The 23,917-nt window shown below is 35.9% G+C and overlaps 1 protein-coding gene across 10 annotated transcripts in view; it reads left to right on the top strand.

The window, feature by feature from the left end:
- cac (calcium voltage-gated channel subunit cacophony) overlaps positions 1 to 23,917 on the top strand; it is a 198,426-nt gene that overhangs the window by 132,279 nt on the left and 42,230 nt on the right. For all 10 annotated transcript variants that reach the window (XR_016324164.1, XR_016324166.1, XR_016324163.1 and 7 more), the window contains exon 4: positions 22,491 to 22,625. Coding sequence is in view for 5 of the 10 variants with exons in the window: in XM_089732765.1 (XP_089588891.1) it covers positions 22,491 to 22,625 (135 nt within the window). In the remaining 5 variants the exon portion in view is untranslated. The remainder of the gene's footprint in view (positions 1 to 22,490; positions 22,626 to 23,917) is intronic.

Here is a 23,917-nt window from a genome sequence, read left to right as displayed (position 1 = left end):
TTCGCTTCACAGAACTGTCGTTTGCGTGCCCTTAATACCTTACTGTAAACAAGTCTCTGTATACACGGATATGGCACGCGTGCGATCTCTCTCTTGACGGCTTTAAAGGATTCACTACTCTACGGGTCCAGATACATTAAAAAAATTAACTTAACGCCAAATCTCTATTAAGATCATCGCATCGTGAATTTCGGGACGTTAGCTCTGTCGATCGACTTCGTGAAAAGTTTTGTTTTAAATCAATCATAACGCTACTTTTTACCTTATTAGCACAAAATGAAACTCTCGTAGACCACAGAGATGCTACGAAAGTTCGTAGCAAACCTACACGAGTATGTGATTATGTCTGTGATTATGTTTATGTGATTACATATATGTGATTATCTTAACAGAACTTCATTTTTTTTAATTTTTTTACACATAGATTGGTGAAGAAGCTCACGGCTAGCCCACAGGGTGAATGCCGTCACTCACCTTCAGACATCAGGTCTCTATCATGACATCAGTCAGCTCTTATCCAGCTATTCAAACTTTCAACCAGGAACGTTTGACTATTTACCTACTCATCCTGGCTAATAAAATACCCTCCCTACCTGAGTAGATCTAATCTAGTTGGTAATTTATGAAATTTTAATTTATTGATATAGACGAAGCGTAGCGAGCTTAATGACAGTATTGATGACAACCGCTACGGCGTAGCGCCCAAGGCGGCCGTAGTACCGGCCTACTGATTCCTAACAACAAATTATTATGCTTCCTTCTATATTATTCATTAATCGCTACTACAGCACTGTTCCTATTTCACCGTTCATAAAACTTGTTATTATGTAGTTAGCTTATCAGTTTATCTATACATGTATTAAACAGCAGCAACCCTCTATCTAAACACGAGTTCGACAGTGTCGTAAACACATAAATATCATTATCGTTGTATACCAAATTCACACATCATTCGCCCTGTGATTTATGCTCTCAGTGTCATAATATACAAACGTTCTTTCCTGCAATGTCAACAATATTCGTGACGTCACAATAGTACGTCACACCAAATTTCTATTGACTTAATTGGCAGATGCTATTAGTTAGTTACAATCCGATGCCTTTACCTAATACCTGAACAAAAATACTGTGACAATTTCTTGAACGGAGCCGAAGATGACGAGACGGGCTCGTGACGTCACGCAGACGGCACTCTGCGGCTGCGGGCTATCGATCGGACAGAGTATCAACGTCTCACTCTAACACGCAACGTAATATATACCTATCCTGCTCTCTCATCAGTCCGTACCCTCAGTGAAAGCTGCGTTCCGTAATACGCTACTAATATTTATTTTAACGCAGCTGCCGGGGTGAGCACGTGGCATCTATCAGAAGACACCGGCAGGGCTTCTTGTACTTAATAAAGAGCCTCGACTCGTATTGAATGATGATGTGACGGGAAAATATAAATGTTAACTGAAAATTAATTTCCCTTTTTATTCATCAATGAATCTTTGATGTTCATTGAATATCATTTGTTTGTTTTTATAATTAAAATGATTATTTATTTTGATACTGACTGCATAAATTAAAATATGTTTTCTCGTGATCCATTATAGAATGAATTTGTAAATAAACAAAAAGTAATAGGAATTAGCGATTTAGAATCAAATTACGAATCATTTTAAGTCCTTTTTGAAAATTTATTTAAAGTGCAGAAATATTTATTCTTAGTATATACATTATGGACAAACTTTATTTTGGAATAGATTTGACGCTACCATTTTTTTTTGTTATTATATAAAACAGTAAATAATATTTTTGTTGTTTAACTTTACCTATTTCATTTTCTTTTTTTTAATCCCAACGAGTCAAATACTTTTCAGTTTTCGCGGTGACGTATGAGTGACCTTCGATTGACATTTGAAGTTTTTTATTAACTTTCGTCAAATTTTCTAACTAAAAGGTATTGACATTAATTACATTTATTGACGTATAAAATGTCTTAATTATGTCTAGGACTCGTTAAACTCGAAGAAAGCAGTATACTGCATAACATTAACTTTCCGTCTGATATGTATAGGTATATGTACATGTGTGCGACTTATAGAATACAATAGCATAGCCTATACTAATGTTTCGAAAATGTCAAGTATCAGATCACCCCTGACATTACGGACAACGATTTTTCGGTTAGTTTAGTCACTGGCCCGTAAAGATGTTTTACGCGAGCTTGCGTTGGAGGTGTTTCAATGTAGTTTTATAGTGATGTTTCGACTTATACCTACCTACCCACAGTGGGATTTAATACAAATATATAAATATTACAGAAGCTATCCAATTCAAACGCAATGCTTAATTTCTGTCATTACACATTTTTTATCTCGGCAATAACAAAGTAACGAAATGATGTCAAATTATGTCTCAAAAAAAAAAGAGGATATATACAATATTATTTGTATCTTATGAGCTTTACTTTTATTTGATATATTTCGTTTTATATCTAGAAATCGATGAATAGCCGAAATCGGTAGAATATGAAAATTTCGATTGTTTTATCCAAAATTACAAAACACTACATAAACTAAAACAACACTACATATAAAAATACATATATAATAAATCTGTTCGTGTATGTATGTATGTACGTATGTATGTATGTACATATATCTTTCCGTCTATACTTATATAATATATAATAATAATAATATTATAAAGAGGAAAGATTTGTTTGTTTGTTTGTATTGAATAGGCTCCGAAACTACTGAACCGATTTGAAAAATTCTTTCACTGTTTGGAAGATACACTATTCCCGAGTGACATAGGCTATAATCTTTTTTGAAAAAAATTAGGAATCCTTACTAAAACTCCAATAATGTAACCCAAGGTGTAAAAATATTACCTAAAATATTCTTTGTATCGCGTGCCCTGCGAAAACTATTGATGATAAAATAAAATAATGTCTATTATAGTTATGCCGCAATAAGTCTTCTTTTATTTAAAAAAATAAAACAACGTCGTTAAAATTTTTGTTAAAAACCCGAGCAGAGCCGGAGCGGGCCGCTAGTGTGCTATAAATTAAGTGGGCTTAATAAGAGCCACTGTCGCTCTATTTTCATCAGGTTACAGTATCGGTAATCATGTTAGTTAAGTTGATTGACTCAATTATACTCAGCGATTTTCGATCTTAACTCATTTCCGTTCATCGGAAAGCAATCGATGCTCAACGAGCGAACAAGAACAACTGTAAATGAATGCTAAAGATGCACAATTAACGATCTCTTCAATCTTCAATTACAGATGATTTTAAGAGAGAGAGAGAGAGATATATAATTTCTTGTTTTTAAAATTGAAACTTAATAATTGAATTAAGAATTAACATTTTTCTATATTCCCAAACTATTTGAATTTCATAATTTATTTAAATTACATTTCGTCTTTACACTATTAATAGGGCCCTAACGACGTGGTAAGAACCTATTAAATAATAATGTGTGAGATGTACACAGATAACCGCGAAAGTTTAAAACAATTAATTGCATTTCATTTATGTCATTTCAATTCACTGTAGATATTATAGGTAATTCATAGCCCGGTGCTACCAATATAATTTACTGATTAGCATTACCTATATCTCGATATTAGGTCACAGATTTAGATATTAATATTTATATATTAAACTTTTCAGATGTATCTTTTAAATCATATTCATTTTCTTACAACTCTTATTTGAAATTTTTTTTTATTGCTGGATGGGGGGTGGATGTGCTTACGGCCCACCTGATCTTAAGTGGTAATCGGAGCACATAGACATCTACAACGTAAATGCCGCCACCTACCTTGAGATGTGAGTTCTAAGGTCTCAGTTTTAACGATACTACGTCCACCCTTCAAATAATTAAAATAATTTTAACAACTCTTAATTATGGTGAACTTTGCTGTAAGAATTTTTTCATTGATGATGACGACAAGATTACGACTCGTGTCTCGAGTTAATTTAGCGGTAGGCAGCGGCTTGGATCTGCCCCTGGCATTGCTGAAGTCCATGGGCGACGGTAACAACTCACCATCGGGTGGGCCGTATGATCGTCTGCCTACAAGGCAATAGAAAAAAGTCTTTCTGGTTAAACAGGCTCTGCTATCACAGGCAACGCTTGCTTTAATTGAATATGCAATTTCGAAAAGGGCTCATGTCGCATATTTTGTAAAATACGTTTTTTCATATACATGTAGTTTTGAGGCTTACCTACACCCATTTTATAATAATTCCAGTAATTTTCAATTGCTAATTAACACTAAAATATATCTCAAAAGTTAATATTTTAAATTTTACACTGCTTTAGAAAATATTCAGTTTTTTCTTTCATGTCGTGAACATTTTACATTTTCAGAGATGTGCCCTTTTCGAAATTGCATATTCAATTAATCTCGAAGAAAATAACACCAACTTCAATCGCCTATAACTCTCGGACTCATTAAAAAACTCATTCACGCCATCGTTCAGTCGTCGGTGTCGGTGTCCGCGCTCCGGTCATTTTTATCGGGAAATTGGCCTATATCCGATCGCGAACGATACCCAGCCGTCTGTATAAATCAAACTGTGGATCGCTGATATACCTACAGCTATGTAAAGTTATCAAGTGCATTTCTATGAAGGAAATGATAGTATTGATAAGGCCGAACTCTTTTTAAAGATAGAATTTATTCGACACTACAAAATATTTACAAAGAACTAGCTGACCCGGCAGACTTCGTAGTGCCTCAATCGATAAATAAAAGACACATCAAGGGGACACATCAAAGGAAAAACAAAATTGTTTGTTTTCATATAATTCCGAGCTTTTTTATATTTTCTCACCTTTTAAACCTTCCCTGAACTTTCACGAATAATTCAAGACCAAAATTAGCCAAATCGGTCTAGCCGTTCTCGAGTTTTAGCGAAACTAACGAACAGCAATTCATTTTTATATATAATAGAAAACTAATTATAATAAAAGAATTTGGAGATAGTGAGGAAAATTGGTAAACGTCCCACTTCAATGAAGATCTGACCCGAACTGAGACTGATATGTTCTTATGAAATCATTGTAAGAGGGTTTATGATGAGTAAGGTGTTTAGTAAGCATTAGTCTATACAGGCTAGGGGTACAACATAACGTTTTCAGTTTTTCCGTTATTATAGCTAGATTTTTGTATGTATAATAATAGTATTATTATTTATATAATAATAATAGTAATCTTTACTGGTGGCAGGATCTCTTGTGAATCCGCACGGGTAGGTACCACCACTCTGCCTATTTCTGACGTGAAGCAGTAATGCGTTTCGGTTTGAAGGGTATACTTGAGACCTTAGAACTTATATCTCAAGGTGGGTGGCGCATTTACGTTGTAAATGTCTATGGGCTCCAGTAACCACTTTACACCAGGTGGGCTGTGAGCTCGTCCACCCATATAAGCAATAAAAAAAGTATGTTAGCGGAGCTCATAGAATTCTGAATACCACTGCCAACGTTGAAATATCATATCGAAACCTCTACTGCGTTGATACAACGGTTGTCCTACACTTCAAACTACGGTGTATATTTGATTCGCAACTGAAGTAGATTCACACAGAATTAGGTTAGGTTACGTCGTAACAAATTCTAAAATATAAAATTAATACAAAAAATAATTACATACAAACAAACAAAATAACTAGTTGTTACATTGAATGAAAACCGGGCGCTTTAACTAGTGATAGCTTCATAGTGACCATATAAGGTTGGTCGTTATATGGTCGTTGGTACCGAAAATCAAATTCTTTCTGGCTCCCCCCACTCCCAGAGAAACGTAACAACATGATGGAGTGACAGAAGCATTCTCGACCCACTAGCTCTAAAAACTGTTTTCGCAAATCAATCAAATAATGTTTCAATTACTTAAAATTAAACCTATCCTACAAACCAAGATACCGACTTACGTGGACTCACACCACGTTCCACAAGCAAAAATCAAGATAATTATTAGGGTATCAATTGTATTGAAAATTTATTTAAGATCATTATGACTACAGATGGAAGATTTTGAATATAGAGGAACATAAATACAACGATCACATCTTCCAACAGCCCCAGAGAGTATAACAACTTATTATAAGCGACTTGATAGGAATAGCCGTCACCTAATATGTCTGTAATTGTCCTGAGACCATTTCCACCATGGTCATCGCTAGCCCATGAATACACACTCCTCCTCTGACCCAAATAGTCGATAGCTTTCGAAGCGAATCAAGTACGTATGCCTTAGACATGTTACCGTCAAAAACAAAAGCCGCCCAATACGATCGGTATTTCAGTCACCGGCTGTTACATGACTATACGATATGTCGAGCGATGTATACTTTATTACGCGCCAGACCCACTAAAATATTTTAGGTTTTTTTATTGGTGTTGATAGAATAACTAGGCTCAAAACACATATTATTATATAGACATTATAAGATTAATACCGCGATCGTGCTTGACAAATGAATTCCAAGTTACAATTGTAAAAGACGACGGCTATTTTACAATAAAATTCTAAATCGAAGGAAAGAAATAATAATGCATTTTCATTTTCTTGGCAAACATGGTGACTACATTTTCGAACGTAAACAGTATTATTTTATTAATTTTTTTTATTACTTAGATGACGAGCTCACAGCCCACCTGGTGTTAAGTGATTACTGGAGTCCATGGACATCTGCAATGTAAATGCGTCACCCACCTTGAGATATAACCGAAACGCATTACTGCTTCACGGCAGAAATAGGCAGGGTGGTGGTACCTACCCGTGCGGACTCCCAAGAGGTCCTACTACCAGTAATATACTTACCAAACGCTCAAAATCGAAGTACATTATCAACAGAACATATGACACATATGTATTTTAATTGACATTAGGTACTTTCTAATTAAAATTGAAAAGCATATGTATATCTATATATATATATATATATGTCATGTCTTGTTTATTGTCATTATCGGAGTTTTTTTCGTAATCAAATGAAAAACTATAACATAACAAACTATTGCATCATATTGCATGGTATTTTAGTAATGAAAGAACATGAATTAAATTATGACAACCGCTCGCAAAATTTTCCATTTACTTGTTATCACACTAAAGACGCCACTGAAAGAAATAGGGTCATCATTACCCGAACTAACCGCACCTACAGTAACTTAACTCATTGGGAATATTGCAACATCTGCGTAATGTTTACACTGTGGCGTGTCGGCCCGCTATAAATCGGCTGCACACTCGCGTCCATTCACTAATGGCAGTTTAACGTAAAACTAACGGTTTGAGACAGTGTTTGTTTTATACTTAACCAACATTCATTTTGTTTTCGTGTCCTATTTACCTGTTTTCTAATATATCAACATAGATTTTTTTTGTGAGGCGATGCGTATTTGCACTGGTGGTAGGACCCCTTGTGAGTCCGAACGGGTAGGTACCACCACTCTGCCTATTTCTGCCGTGAAGCAGTAATGCCTTTCGGTTTGAAGGGTGGGGCAACCGTCGTAACTATACTTGAGACCTTAGAACTTATATCTCAAGGTGGGTGGCGCATTTACGTTGTAGATGTCTATGTGCTCCAGTAACCACTCAACTCAAGGTGGGCTGTGAACTCATCCAATCAGGTAAACAATTTAATTCTATTTTGTTATCTATACTGAAACATCTATCATTATAATTGAATTAATTACTCGGAAGATTTTTTTACTGGTGGTAGGACCTCTTGTGAGTCCGAACGGGTAGGTACCACCACCCTGCCTATTTCTGCGTTGAAGCAGCAATGCGTTTCGGTTTGAAGGGCGGGGCAGCCGTTGTAATTAGGTATACTGAGACTTTAGAACTCATATCTCAAAGGTGGGTGGCAGCATTTACGTTGTAGATGTCTATGGGCTCCAGTAACCACTTAACACCAGGCGGGCTGTGATCTCGATCCATCTAAGCAATAAAAAATAAATACATAAAATATCAGTCGTTTTTAGGCCCACCTATTGTTGATATTACCCGTAGACATACAACGTGAAAGTAACAGCTTGATACAAGAGGTTAAAATCTGAATTGTACTCTCCGAAACAGGCAGAATTGTACTAAATACGCGTGCGGACTTTCTATACGTTCTGCCACATATACCTAAATCGGCATTTTGATATAGAAAACATTAAGTTCTTAATTTAGTGAGAGGATACAATAAGAAGTGCCCAGTAAACTTAGTTTAAATTTTGAACACAAACACACTTTAATGTTCAGTTAACGTGCAGTAGATAAAATTTTAAATACTTTTCAAAGATATTAAGTGAAATCTAATCAAAGCAGTATTGTTATTTTTAGAAGTTTCACCAAGTAAAATACTTTCCGAATCTGAATTTTTTGCAATGTGTTTACCATATATGTACACATATATGATATTTTTAACATACCTTACTCAAACTCCTAAGATATAAAACATTAACCATTCTTTTTTTTTTTTTTTTTTTTTTTTTTTTATTGCTTAGATGGGTGGACGAGCTCACAGCCCACCTGATGTTAAGTGGTTACTGGAGCCCATAGACATCCACAACGTAAATGCGCCACCCACCTTGAGATACAAGTTCTAAGGTCTCAAGTATAGTAACGACGGCTGCCCCACCCTTCAAACCGAAACGCATTACTGCTTCACGGCAGAAATAGGCAGGGTGGTGGTACCCACCCGCGCGGACTCACAAGAGGTCCTACCACCAGTAATTACGCAAATTATAATTTTGCGGGTTTCATTTTTATTACACGATGTTATTCCTTCACCGTGGAAGTCAATCGTGAACATTTGTTGAGTACGTATTTCATTTGAAAAATTGGTACCCGCCTGCGGGATTCGAACACCGGTGCAACGCTCAACACGAATGCACCGGACGTCTTATCCGTTAGGCCACGACGACTACCATTTAATACTACCAGTTAATATTCTTTCGTAATATTAACGGCAAAGCTTAATCCGTTCTACATTTCACCGTTCTGTAAATATATTATCATCGGGTTTTATAAAAAGACGAAAGCCCCCGCACTTTCCCCAGTTTTCTATAAATACCCGGGTAAGCCGGTTAAGCGTGCCAACCCGGTTATTTACGCCCAACCGAGTAGTATCGCTGCGATTGTGCTCGACATGAATGCACAATCATTCTGTTTTTAAATAATAAACAATTGCGTTCGTTTTGTTTGAGGTTTCTTGTCATAATTAATAGACCGAAAAATATCATCATTCTTTGAAAAGGACAATCCGCTATCAATATAAAGGTTATTTTGTTTTATATGTTTTTTTTAAAGTGAATATTCTTCTTCCACGATGAAGGAATAACAACGTGTAATAAAAATCAAACCCGCAATATTATAATTTGCGCAATTACTGGTGGTAGGACCTCTTGTGAGTCCGCACGGGTAGGTACTACCACTCTGCCTATTTCTGCCGAGAAGCAGTAATGCGTTTCGGTTTGAAGGGTGGGGCAGCCGTTGTAACTGTATTGCGACTTTACAACTTATATCTCAAGGTGGGTGGCGCATTTACGTTGTAGATGTCTACTCACTCTTCACTCGGAAGAGTGAGTGAAGTGAGCTGGTCCATGCATATATGCAATAAAAAACAAATAAATAAAATGCTAATACTAAATAAAAGGAAACTTTAATTACTAGCATAAATGTCGCATATTAAGCGCAATGTTGCTTAAATCAAATATCCTTTCACCCCTTGATATATATATATATATATATATATATATATATATATATTATACAAGTATGTACACGTGTGTTTGCATGACAACAATCAAGTCAAAACGTTTATTTTCAACATAAAATTGGCCTCAGGATGTCGAGAGACGTCGATGTTGAGCGATATATAAACTCGTAAAAGCGTTTTAAAAAACTGTTTCACAAGATTTTGAATTTTGTAGATTGACACAAAGACTTAAAGTTTTTATTTTAACCTATTTTGTCACGAACTATTTATATACTATATTATACTAAAACTATCACCAATCATTATTAAATACTGCAGTTTGTTGAAGCTACGTCACCATATACGTCACCTACGTGTGTTACACTTTCCCAAAAACTTACCCCGAGTTCCTAAAAGAACTACACTAAATTTTAAGAAAATCGGAAAACTATTTGCCGAAACATACATTACATACACATATTTGAGTCGAATAAAAGATTTAGTGTGAAATAAAAAATAAAATAAAAAGCAAAGCGAACTAACAATCAATTCATCTTTTTGTCCTTGTTAGGGTATTAGAGAGAAATTATAGAATTATTGTATTTATTGCCATTGACCCTTGGTCCGTATGCAGATTTCGAAGTTAACCGGACGTTTTGAAGTCGTTGGGAATGACTTAAATATTACGTAACATACATACCAAGCTAATAATAGCGTGTTAAAAACATTGGAATTCAATATAACTATACTTACAGTGAAGGGCACGCTAAGCATTACATAAAACCGGAAACAGCTTAATTTGAGAGAACTGGTATAGTAATTAGCGCAATCGTAGCACTCAATTTCAAATGTACACCGAAATAGTGTAGTGATTTCAAAACGATAATGTTTTTTTTTACCTATGCTATCAGCCTTAAGAGGCTATATCGGCTTTCCCCTAGCGTAAGGTAAGCTCACGGGGCTCAAACCGGAGGTGTTGCAAACAGTGGCTCTAGCAAGAGTAGTGCTTCGCAGAATCTACCAGCGGATCGGAAACGCGACCCACTGAGAAGATCTGGCGAGAAACTCAGTGGGCGATGGTTGCTTAATTCGTGAATGAAAGCTAAGTAGTTTCACGAGACTGCATAAGACGGTTATGGTTTTTCTGAGAATCAATCGTACATGAAGTGTATTCAGGTACGTATTTTTGCCCTCTTCTTACAGTTTACGTCGTATTTAAGTGATTACCAGGACCCATAGACCTACGTGAATACCACCGATCTTTGGGCATGAAATGGGAAATTCAATAGACATGTAGCATCTGCGTTGATATCACCGTCCGGCCCGTTTGTGTAGTGAAGCAATTTTACTTTCCTATTTGAAGAGTAGAATAGCTTCAGCTTCAGAATTCAACATCGTAGCTGTTCTGGTGATCACTCAACAACCAGGAAGAGCCTTCTTTTTCTTGTCCTTAACCCACTATGTGGGTTCGGTACAGCATGTCCTCTTTTTCCATTCAGGTCTATCATATGTCATCTTTGCACTCACATCCTCCTCTCGCATATCCTTTTTCAAATAGTCCATCCAAGCGTTTTTTGCACCACCTTTTTAATACCAAAAAGTTTATAAGCTCTTCTATCCTCATGTATCAAATTATACTATGCATTCCGTTACATTTCGAAAATAATGTAAGTATCAATACTATTTATTGTAATAAATTTTTGATATTCAAACAAGGGTCGTTAATAATATTTAATTAAACCATTCTTACTCTCTTGACGCGTCAAATATGCACCAATTTAGACTGCGCTGACCCAAATTCAGCATTTCCACCTCTCGAAATGAATTATTAGGGCGCCAGTGCAATGAAATTACATGTATAATGAACACTTGTGCCGCCTTTCCACGTTATTAATTTCATGTAATTAAGACTTTGGGAACAATCTTTAAAAAAATATTGTAATTTAATCTTAATTCTTGACATCAGCTACATATAAACTAATGTAATTTTTGCCAAAATATCTAATACTCGTTTGTAATTTCTTTTTTTTCCTTTTCTTGTTTTCTTGAACCCTTGAAACCTCAGAATTTTTCCGTGAGGTAGTTAGTAATGTGCTCTAGTTTTAAGGGTGGGAATAACGGTTAAACAATCTAAATTGTTGCTCATTTAACATATACTTTAATCCGAGATTCATAAGACAGCCAGTGTAGACAAGCTTAATTACTATAATAGCACAAAGATTTGAAAACTCATGTCCGAAGGTAAGTGGCGGCATATACGTTATCGATCTCTATAGACTCCGGTATCTGTTAAACGCCAGATAAGCTCTGGGATTGTTCACAGATCTAAGAAACAAATAATAAGGTAGTCCCCTTTGACATTATTTTTTAAAATAATAACGGGAATCATCTAGATGAACTAATGCAGAGCCATAATTAAAAAACTTGTGCCGCGGTATTGTTCATGTTATTCGGAATATCAAATTACACGTACACACACTAACATGTCTGTAAAAAGCATCTTAATATAAATGGTAATTAATTTGATTATAAGCTTATTATATGTACCGAATTAAACCAGGCCAATTATTTAAGTTTTCGTTTTTATTACTCTAGATGTGTGACTTTCTTTCGGCTAACATGGTTTTAAGCAGAACCTCTAGAAGATCCATAGATATCGCAACATGAATTCCGTTCTCTATAAACGTGAACGTTATGTTATCACTACTCCGTAGCAAAAACATTCAAGATATTGTTACACACCCATGTGAGCTCCCAATATCCCTTGGTAACATATTTTGACCACAACCTTTTAAACATCCATAAACGGTTGTCATATGTACACGATACTCGGAAATTTAACACGTCGACTACCATGTAGGTCACCGGTGTCCTATGCGGCGCACTGAAGTAATTATGTCGATTTCTCTCTTCGATCTTCTTACTAAGGCGCGAGAATATCTAGTAGATTTTAGGATAGACGAATTCGAAGATACTTATAATAAATCTATTTCTAAGAGACCTATAAGATTAAAACATACATTAACAAATAAACGAAGGTAAAGTTAGCCAATCCAGGCGCTTAGTAAACGAAGAATAATTAGTTCAGTGCGATACGTAAGGCACCGATCATCTACACGGAAGATAACATGATGTTTTTTTGATTTTTTTTATTGTCCTTGTAGGCAGACGAGCGTACGGCCTACCTGATGGTGAGTGGTTATCGTAGCCCATGGACTTCAGCAATGCCAGGGGTAGAGCCAAGCCGCTGCCTACAAAAAAAGCCTGAAAAGCAATCTTCAATGTTCACAGACCTAATATCTTAATATCTATTATATATTATATAGATTGGCTTTCGAAAACTGTAATTAATGTTAGTCAAAAAGGTTTCGAGTTTGTATCTTCGCACACACTATTATCGCAATTAGTATTCCGAATGGAAACCTCTAACAAGGACAAATGTATCCATTGAGCAAATACGCATTGATTTACCGGGCAAACATCCTTCACACTCCCATATTCATTCAGGGAGTAGACTGACCTCCAGAATCAGCGCTGTATGGCGCCGCGCTGTCGCTTTGCCTTATCTTCGTCGGTAGGATCTGAAGGACACGCTGGTTGGCGTCACTCCAACTAAACGCCTCCTACGCCAACGAGGATATATGGAATGTCTCACTCAATTATGTAATCGAACGATTTCTAAATAATCACATACGATATAAGGGATAATACAAAAGTTTCAATACTTATTATATCTTTAAAATTCCAATCGCTGTTGAGTTTCAGTAAATTACTCAATACAAGTTTTTTTTTTGATAAAATACAATACGCTGATTATTATATGTCCTGCCAATTGAACATAGCCGAATCAAATATATAGTGGACAGAAGGAGTCACACTTGATGCATCAATAACTAATTTCATTGTCCAAAATAACAATAATTTAGAAATCTTTACAGTCACATCTATATTTGTGTATATCATTGTCACTACACTGTAAACAAACTTTGTAACCAGACACTGCGGAGCCTGGTGTGTCATCGCAATAAACTTTGCTGAAAATACCTTCTGAAAACGTTTCTCAGATCGGGCTTCATTCATTGTTATTCGAAATTTAATGCATACGTTTTATAATCCTAAACAATAAATAGAAGAAACAACATTAAACATTCAAATAAGATCACAAGATGCGTTTTTAAAATTGTCAGCGTCCGAATTAGATTTTGGATCTTAAACGAATTCGCTTAGTCGAATTGTTTTGTGAAACTGAATTCAATGATTTAAACTTTGCAAGACATCAACTAGTACGAAAGTAGAGAACTTTTTAAGTAGCACCCTAAAACCGAATGTTGGATTAAACTTAAGCTATTTTTTCATTGTTTTGTGAGCTATCTGATCGGATTTAGGACACGTGCTAATAACATTCAATCGAAATTCGTCAAAGAACGAATGAGAAATTTATTCATATAATATGTATTAACTCTTTTATTTATTTCAATTTGGTATAAAACAGCGTAAACACGGACATAAAAATCAAAATCAGGATCGAATGACGCAACTTTTGCACGTTGCCATTCGCGGATTTATGGCACACTTACTTATTTTACTACTTATATTTCATATGTGAAAATAGAACCGTAAGATTTTTTCTCAAACATGTACATGTTAATTAGGCACGTGTAACCCAAATTATTATATGAATCATTACTAATTTCGTCCCTAAGCAATAAGAGAGGGATTAGAAAAGACATATTGTACCTCTTATCTATACTAATATTATAAAGAGGAAAGATTTGTTTGTTTGTTTGTTTCGAATAGGCTCCTAAACTACTGGACCGATTTGAAAAATTCTTTTGCCATTAAAAGCCGACATTGTCACTGATGAACATGGGCTACTTTTTTTATTTTATTTTTTTTGTTTCATGTGCATTTTAATGTTTCCGAAGCGAAGCGAGGGCGGGTCGCTAGTTTTTAAAATAAGTGTCGGTGCAACTAATTTTGATATTCTAACGTTTTTATTTATTAAATGTAAAAATTTAAAATTGAATATTTCTCTACATCCAACTCACGTTTGAAACTCGTTGCATAGATACGGTAAAACCAACGTTGCTGCTACATTTCAAAAGCACAGCCAAAACAAAGATTAAACTGTGGCCTCATTCGGCTACCCTATATCTGTGAGAGGCGTCGTGATGTCGAAGTTGGCGGCGCCGTCGCGTCTGGCCAGCATCTTCCGAAAAAGACCCAGATATCCAGGCGCCTTGGAACGAACCCAGAGAGTATTTTTTTGTGTATTGATGTAGGCATCGAGGTCATCTCGCCTGTTATGTTAATGGGACATCGGCCGGGGAAACCCTATGTTGTACGTACTTTAATAATTTGTCAGCGTCGTGACGTGAAAGGTCGTTTCTCTGCGCTGCTCCGGGAATTAAGTATTGTATATTGCCAGTGAATTTCTTAGGTTCTTTAAAGAGTTTGAATTGAAGTTATTCGTAATGAAGAAATAGTCCCCGATTAAATACGATTATAGCTATGCAGATTTGTAATTAAAATACTGCTATTGGTTGGTAAACGCATAGCTTTTTACGATACTAAAAATTTAAAAGTCCCCCCCGGAATTCACAAAACTGTGACCAAAAGCTTAGTAAAATTTGGACAAGACAAGGTGACGCCTGGCAGATCAGAAAGTCAACAAGAAGCTTCGTTCAAGTATCAGTTTAATGAAATATTTGAAATGTATTCAACTGATAATTATTTTTAATAAATGTATATTTTTTATTTGATTGGTTTCGTTGATTTTAAGTATGTTTCAATGATACTATGTACACATATGGACTTGTTGTTGTCTTAAATAAAAGAAGCATTCATTCATTCTGTTGAAAATCATTTTGTTTACACCCATCGACTAGTTCAATTCTTATATTATAATTATAATTCGTCTACATTTCAAATTAATAATATGCGCCACTTTTTCTAATGCTAACACAGAGATAGGCAGTTTTTAAATCATGTATACGTACAATTGAAACACTAAACACCTTTGTATCTGCGCATTGTTTCCGATCCAACGGCTCATGGCACAATGAACTCTGCGTGAAATTTACCTAGAAGATTGATTGCTTCCACATGTGTTACCGATACGTCTATGTGTTCTAGCGGTAATGTATGTATCGAGAAAAACCGAACTTATGTGACGTTGATGTGTTTACGCACCGAATTATTATGAATTTACGAAACAGCACACACAAACATAGAAAAAAACAGTTCTTACGAACGTATATTTTTTTTAAGTTTATTCATTCACAGACAAAAAATAAACATAACAAATAAAAAACTATGAAATTTAATAAATACCTACATGAACCTTAAACGTAATGTAACTTAAAAAATGTAAAAAAAATTATTCAATATTATAAAATTTAAAATTATGTAGTAGGTATAAAATATTTGACGCATTTACAATTTGTCTTATTATTTAAAAAAAATAATCGTGACAAACAATGTGCGTCATCAGCAATCCTTCTGTACCACTTGTTACAAATAAATTTAAATTCTCATCTTGCACAATTGATTGATTTATTACATGTAGAGGGTAGTTCAATTTATTGTTCCACTGCACAACACGTTTTATCAGTTTACGTAATAAATTGACAATAAATGTACACTGCCGAGCTCGGACAACAAACAAGCTAATTATAATTACTAATTATCAATAAGTTTGATTGACTTTGAACTAAGTCGATTACTCATAAAGCACACTGTAACATACGGTGATAATGATGAACTTATACAAATTAACAGTGTAAACATGTCATAGTGATTTGACTAATAGTGTGACAAACATGTGTAGTTCTATAAATAAGTTTAATCAGAAATCTTGATAATTTGACCAATTAACTTAGAATTTGAGATTTTTTTTGTGAAATATTAGTGATGTATTAAATAACATATCAATTGAGTTAGTGTACGAAATGATATAATGCAGAACGTGTGCTTGGAGTGAGTAATTACAAAGATAAATCAAATTATACCTAATCATAAGTTGAGCAACTGTTAAAAGGCTACGAGAGTCCATAGACAATGTCAAAAAAAGGGTTTTTTTTTCATCTTCGCTGCATCATTTGAGTGGTAGTCAGACTGGTGTTACCACTGTTGTACTTATTCCACCAATGAAACAATCTTACATTACCGTTTTTTGAGTATCACTACTAAATCATATTATATTAAAGGTTGGTAACCACTAAACACCAACTTATGCTGGGCGTAGCGTAGTGCTTATTATGAGAGCTAAATTATAGATTTTACCATTCTGCTTTAAAGCATAATGATATACATTTGAGTCTTCAAAACTCATGGCACAAACTCATGTATCTGTTATTTGTTCTATAGCATAGGTTGGTGATCGACCTCAAGACCCCCCTGGTGCTACCGGTGCCTATAAAGACATAGTGTGTTACTTTAAAAAGCTCTCGGTAATATAAGAAGAAAGAAAATCGGATCTTTACCTTTTTCATTTCGATTTTGCCACGGACCATCCGGCTTTGGAATGAACTCCCCTCCACGGTGTTTTCCGAACGCTATGACATGTCCTTCTTCAAACGAGCCTTGCCGAGAGTACTTAATGGTAGGCAGCGGCTTGGCTCTGCCATCTTACCATCAGGTGGGCCGTATGCTCGTCTGCCTACAAAGGCAATAAAAAAAAAGAACATAAAAGTATCTCAAATAAGGCGCGAACTTGTTCAATGCACGAAAAATGAAAGCACGATGTGTCAAACAATTTAGCACTTTGTTCTCCTTCTCTTTTACTTACTAAAGGACCTAATTTTGAGAAAAAGCGACAAATATCTACTTCGGTAATATAAGAAGGCCCTATTCTCATATTCAGGCGACAATAACTCGAGTGTTTCGGCTAATGAGGCGGCCGAAGGGCAAAATGCGGCAGTGTCCTTAGCCTCGGCCGATCACTCGACCTGGGCTTCCCTCGGCTCTCATCGGGGCCACACTCGATAAACACTGCGACGATCTATTGTGCTGATTTTGAATTTTTCATATAACGAAAATGCTAACTAATGCCAAGCTCAAAAACGACGTTAACAGGAGGCCGGTTAGTGAAACTAATGACGAACGATTATATTATACTCATTGTATTTGAAGTTCGTGTTTAAAAAAAAATTTCAACAATTTGTTTAAAGCAATTTAGTTTTGATATATTATGTTGATTTCTCGTTTGAAATCTCACCCGTTACTTTTCTATTTATTGTCTACCCTAACGACGTAATGAAAACGCTAAAAAAACAACTTAATCAAGTAATTAATATTTTCTAAAGAATCTTGGCTTTTCATATTTCTTACAATACTAAATTATGATTTAAAAAAAACATTTTGGCTAAAGGGTTGTGATTCCAAAGCCACAATATACTGATATAAATACATTTCGGGGTTTTAGCTTAAGACCTAAAAAAATATGTAATAAACCTAAACCTAAATCTAACCTAAAACTTTTTGGTCACAATAAATAACATGTATGTAGCTTAGAACGAAGTTATACACAATTTTTTGGAACATGAAACTGAATTGGCGCCAATTTTGACATTATAATTTGTTCATGACCATTGATTATAGACTGTTTTGAATTCGATAAAAAATAAAACTAGTATGTATATCATAAAAATTGAGATATAAAAAATTATCTATAATGAAATATTTGACGTAAAGCAATCTCATAATACATCGTCGTGGCCCGAGGGATAAAACGCGCGGTGTACTGTTATCGAACTATGTACTAACTTTTCTTATGAAATACGTACCTATTTCATTTTTATCAATAACATTGTTTAATAAAACTGAAACCCGCAAAATGTTTTAATTGGTGTGATTACAAAAGACAGATAGATAGACCTCAAGCCTCAAGACGGCATTCACAATATAATATGCCTATGGCCTACGGTAACTATTTGACATCAGGGATGCCGTGAGCTCCTTATAACATTTAAGCAATAAATAATTTATTTTTTTTAGATTACGAGCTGACCCGGCAGACTTCGTAGTGCCTCAATCGATAAATAAAAGTCTTAAACTTTTGGGGGACACATTAAAGGAAAAACAAAATTGTTATTTTTATTTAATTCCGAGAATTTTCATATTTATCTACCTTTCAAACCTTCTCTGGACTTCCACAAATAATTCAAGACCAAAATTAGCCAAATCAGTCCAGCCGTTCTCGAGTTTTAGCGAGACTAACGAACAGCAATTCATTTTTATATATATAGATTACGCAATTTTAGTATTATTGACTTGACTGATTAGTCAAATCTCAAAATCTAACTTATATTATTGCTATTTTAAAAACTACATACAAACACATTTAATATACAAGGGAACGTCATGAAAAGTTATTAAAAAGATTACAATGCAGTTAGTTTTAAAAATATATATCTCAAGTGATTTGTTCTCTCAATGCTCTCTTAAAATTCACTCGGCATAGAAATTAAAATGGATAATTTCATTGTTGGTGTTTATTTAAAAATATTTTTACAACATTTTATCTCAAAATGCAGAATGAAAATAGCGACAGGAACAATATGATTATCATACATCTTTGCCCGATTTTTTTTCCAATATTTTCATTGGATATAGAATAGAAAAGCATTGTAGATCAACTGTAGACTTTTTAATTTAGGTAATTACTGTGAAAATTGTCGGCCCGCTCGGGAACCACCGCCCTGCCTACCTCGAGCAGTAACGTGCTAATTTAATAAAATCTTCACCCATTCGACTCAAGCTATCTATTTACAGGAAAACAACTGAAAACTGAAATCAATTCATTCCAAATTCAATACAATTAAACCTTCACAATAATCGTTCGCGCTCACCCAAGTGCCCACGAATCTATAAATGTAATATCGAAAACGATTCAATCCACTTGGTTAATTAAAATAAAACATCTGATCTCATCTAAAATTTCACGCAAATAGATTTCGTAACGAAATGTCAAGTCAACCTTTACCGGCGGCATCCGTATTCGCCTAATTACCGACCGATATTTCTCGAAGTCTGTCTGTTCCCGATACATTGGACTATTGACCTGGATTTGTGAAGGTTTTTCGGCCAGTTACGTGTCGTCAATAGCCCTATGAGCCTTGTCAGAGTACAAGCAAGAAATTTTGGTCAAGTACTTAATACGGTCTGAATTATGTAATATAACACATCAAGACTCATCATAATTTAAATTAGTTAACCCATCTTATGTTAGGTATGGATTTATGTAAGCAATGGTGGATACATTATAAACTAATTGTGGACTAAATTAAAAGAAAAAAATCTTAATGGAGCTTCAATGAGACAGATAAGACGAAACGCGCCTTGCTCATCTTGTGCTCAGCTGTTACTGAAGTCTACTGAAGTCACAACATGATTATTGCCGATTTTGAGAAAAGGTATCAAATATTTAATTGAAAGAAAATTTAAGAAGTTGTCGTGGCCTACAGAATAAGACATCCAGTGCATTCGTATCTATCGATGCACTTGTGTTCAGATTCCGCAGGCGGGTACCAATTTTTCTAATTAAATACGTACTTAAGAAATGTTCACGATTTACTTCCACGGTGAAGGAATAACATCGTGCAATAAAAATCAAAATTATAATTTTCGTAATTACTGGTGGTAGGACCTCTTATGAGTCCGCACGGGTAGGTACCACCACCCTGCCTATTTCTGCCGTGAAGCAGTAATGCGTTTCGGTTTGAAGGGTGGGGCAGCCGTTGTAACCATACTGCGACCTTAGAACATATATCTCAAGGTGGGTGACGCATTTACGTTGTAGATGTGTATGGGCTCCAGTAACCACTTAACACCAGGTGGGCTGTGAGCTCGTCCATCCAACTAAGCATAAAAAAAAACGAAAAACGTACTTCGCCCCAAAAATTGACAGTTAGGGGTGACCTGATAGTGAATTATTACCGTCACTCATAGACGTCAGAAATAACAGGAGGGCAGCAAAGCCGATGTTTACAGCAGAGTTGTAGCACTCGATGTTGATGTTATTGGTTAAGGGATTGTGAGTGCAGATTTAATGTTTCCAACTACCTCGAGACGTGTGGTTGAAGTCATAATTGTATTGTGTAATGGCTGTGTCATATTTCAAACAGAATCGAATGTATTCGCGGCACAAATATAGAACCTAAGTACCTATTTTTCTTTAATCGTGTCACTCTTGACAGCGTGGTCCCGATCGTCATGTAGTGTTGGAAGGGGCAGACTTGATGCGTCTCACGATGTCGCGCCATCTCTCCCTGCTCGAGGCCATTCTACTACACTCATTTAGGGGACCTCCCAATGCAGTTTTAATATGGTCGGTCCACCGCATTGGTGGCCTCCCGCGCCTATACGGGCTCAAAATGTGATATATGAGCAGAAATTGCGTAGCTTCTAACTTCTATTACCTTCAGTTCCGTGCCAGAAAAACACGTAACGATTACATTAACATTTCTGAAGTAAAAACTTCCGTGCCACCGATACGCCGTCAAAATTAATTAGTCTAATGCATCGGTGGCTCCCCCTTTTTGCTTCGCTTTAGCACGATCGACTTATAAGGCACTGACCTATATTTCGCCTGTCTGTTCAGTTCAGCTACAACACAGCTGTAAAAGGCTTATAAATACGTCGTAAATCTATATTTTCTCGGCTGGAACAAGTTAATTTTTAATTGTCAAAGCTTTAAGTACGTATTGTGTGTACGTAGCGTTAAGTCTGTTGTTTTAATAATGAAAAATGTTCGGAATTTTTTATTATTAATAATTTGTGCTTTTGATGGATAAATATAAATGATAATAGCAGTAGAGATGTCAAAATTGTTCTTAAGTTTTCTGTCAAATAGTTAATATTATACGTACATTCGCCACGGTTTTTCGAGTTTTATTTTCATAATTAACTATATACAATTTTATTATATTTTCATCCATCAATCAAAATCCATGTAAAGTAAACTTAAATTTGACTCTCATCATTCTTACGTGTTATTTGGATACTTAAATAATTTGATCAAGTCTATCTGCCATAGATTATTAGCTGGAAATTAGTTGTTGGCTTAACTGTCTCTATATTTGAGTAACAAATAGGAAGGCTTCCTCCAACTTTCTAATATCCGCCGGGATCCAAGCAACTTGGGTCATTTGATATTGACTACGCCTTTTACATGGCCACTGAAAGCGGTTTCCGGTTCATTTTACCAGTAATTAGAGTAACTTTAGACTACTGTGCGGCTATTTAAAATACGTTGCATTCAATATCATTAAACGAAGCCTTATACTACTATCATATTTATGGTTGGGTAAATATAGATCCTAATTTTTTGAATATTTCAGATGACAGCCTGTTTTTTCAAAGCAGATTTTTGTATTTCTATTAAAATGATATTCATAGTTCTTGGTGTTTATTTCCATTTTTTTTATTGCATAGATAGGTGGACGAGCTCGCGGCCCACCTGATCTTAAGTAGTTACCGGAGCCCATAGGCATCTACAACGTAAATGCCGCCACCCACCTTGAGATATGAGTTCTAAGGTCTCAGTATAGTTACAACGGCTGCCCCATCCTTCAAACCGAAACGCATTACTGTTTCACGGCTGAAATAGACAGGGCGGTGGTACGTATCCGTGCGGACTCCCAAGACCATTCAATTAAAGTCCGTACTTTACCGTTGTAGTTACCTGTGACGATAAAAACCAGTGGCCACGTGAGCCGTATGGTTTCTTTTTAGTATCGCCCTACGGCTTAAGTAACATATATGCTTAATAGGAATGATGTGTTTTCAGGTTGGCGGCAGCGCAGGAGGCGGCGGGCGCGCAGGCTCGCGCGGCGCCAGCTGATACCATGGGCGGCGCGCACCAGCCCGCAACTCCGGGGCCCAGCTCGCTGTTTATATTTTCCGACGAAAATCTTATTCGGAGGTCAGTATTCTTCAATTTTTTTTATTGCTTAGATGGGTGGACGAGCTCACAAACCCACCTGATGTTAAGTGGTTACTGGAGCCCATAGACATCTACAACGTAAATGCGCCACCCACCTTGAGATAAGTTCTAAGGTCTTATTATAGTTACAATGGCTGCCTCACCCTTCAAACCGAAACGCATTACTGCTTCATGGCAGAAATAGGCAGGGTGGTGATACCCACCCGCGCGGACTCATAAGAGGTCTTACCACCAGTATTACTTAGTTCTACTTAGTCTCACGATGTTCCCCACCTCTTCTCGTTTATGTCCATGCTACTGCACCTATTTAAAGGACTTTCTAATGAACACTTCACTGGTGGTAGGACCTCTTGTGAGTCCGCGCGTGTAGGTACCACCACCCTGCCTATTTCTGCCGTGAAGCAGTAATGCGTTTCGGTTTGAAGGGTGGGGCAGCCGTTGTAACTATACTGAGACCTTCGAACTTATATCTCAAGGCGGGTGGCGCATTTACGTTGTAGATGTCTATGTGTTCCAATAACCACTTAACGCCAGGTGGGCTGTGAGCTCGTCCACCCATCTTGGCAATAAAAAATATATATATATAAATAAATAAATAAAGCATGATTTGAACGGTCTATCGCACGCGCGCGATCTTTTACCGTGCACCCTTCCTTGTGTTCTGTAGACTGGTTAAATATACATCAGTATGGATTACTTAAAATCGTGGAACTGAAGCTTTATTTAGTATCTTTGTTTTTTTATTTGAAATTCGGCAAAACGAAAAAAAAGTATTGCACCCATCTTTGCTTTTTTGGTGTGAAAACTCGCGGTTACGGCCCATACGTTTTGTGTTTTTATTGTTTAACGTAGCTGTGTAATATAGATTAATGTAGAAGATTATGACTAATCTGTTGTTTTGAATATTGTAGTCTAGAACCATCGCAACTGCCTTGGCCTGTGGGCCACAGTCAATGTTTGACAACAGCAATTCAATTGCAATGCATAGCAATGCATATTATCTCGAGCGAGATCTCGAATAAAACTCTTTTAACATGCCCTTTAAGACCTAAAATATTGGACTAAAATATTCATGAGAATTAAATACGTTGAGCATTTGATCATTCACGTCATATTAATGAGGTAAACAAAAAAAATTACATTTATTTCAATTCTATGTTCCCAAATTTTATTTGAATGTAATACATTTCTATTTGGACACCCTCGGAAATTTCCGGATAATGTTGGACCAAGTCGTTTACTGGCTCGGCCTACAATAGCCTTGGCTTCTA

The sequence above is a fragment of the Bombyx mandarina genome, chromosome 15, assembly GCF_030267445.1.
Source record: "Bombyx mandarina strain Sakado chromosome 15, ASM3026744v2".
In the NCBI taxonomy this organism is placed as follows: Eukaryota; Metazoa; Arthropoda; class Insecta; order Lepidoptera; family Bombycidae; genus Bombyx; species Bombyx mandarina.
Note: the sequence above shows the minus strand (reverse complement) of the source record. Positions and strands in the feature narration are given on the sequence as shown.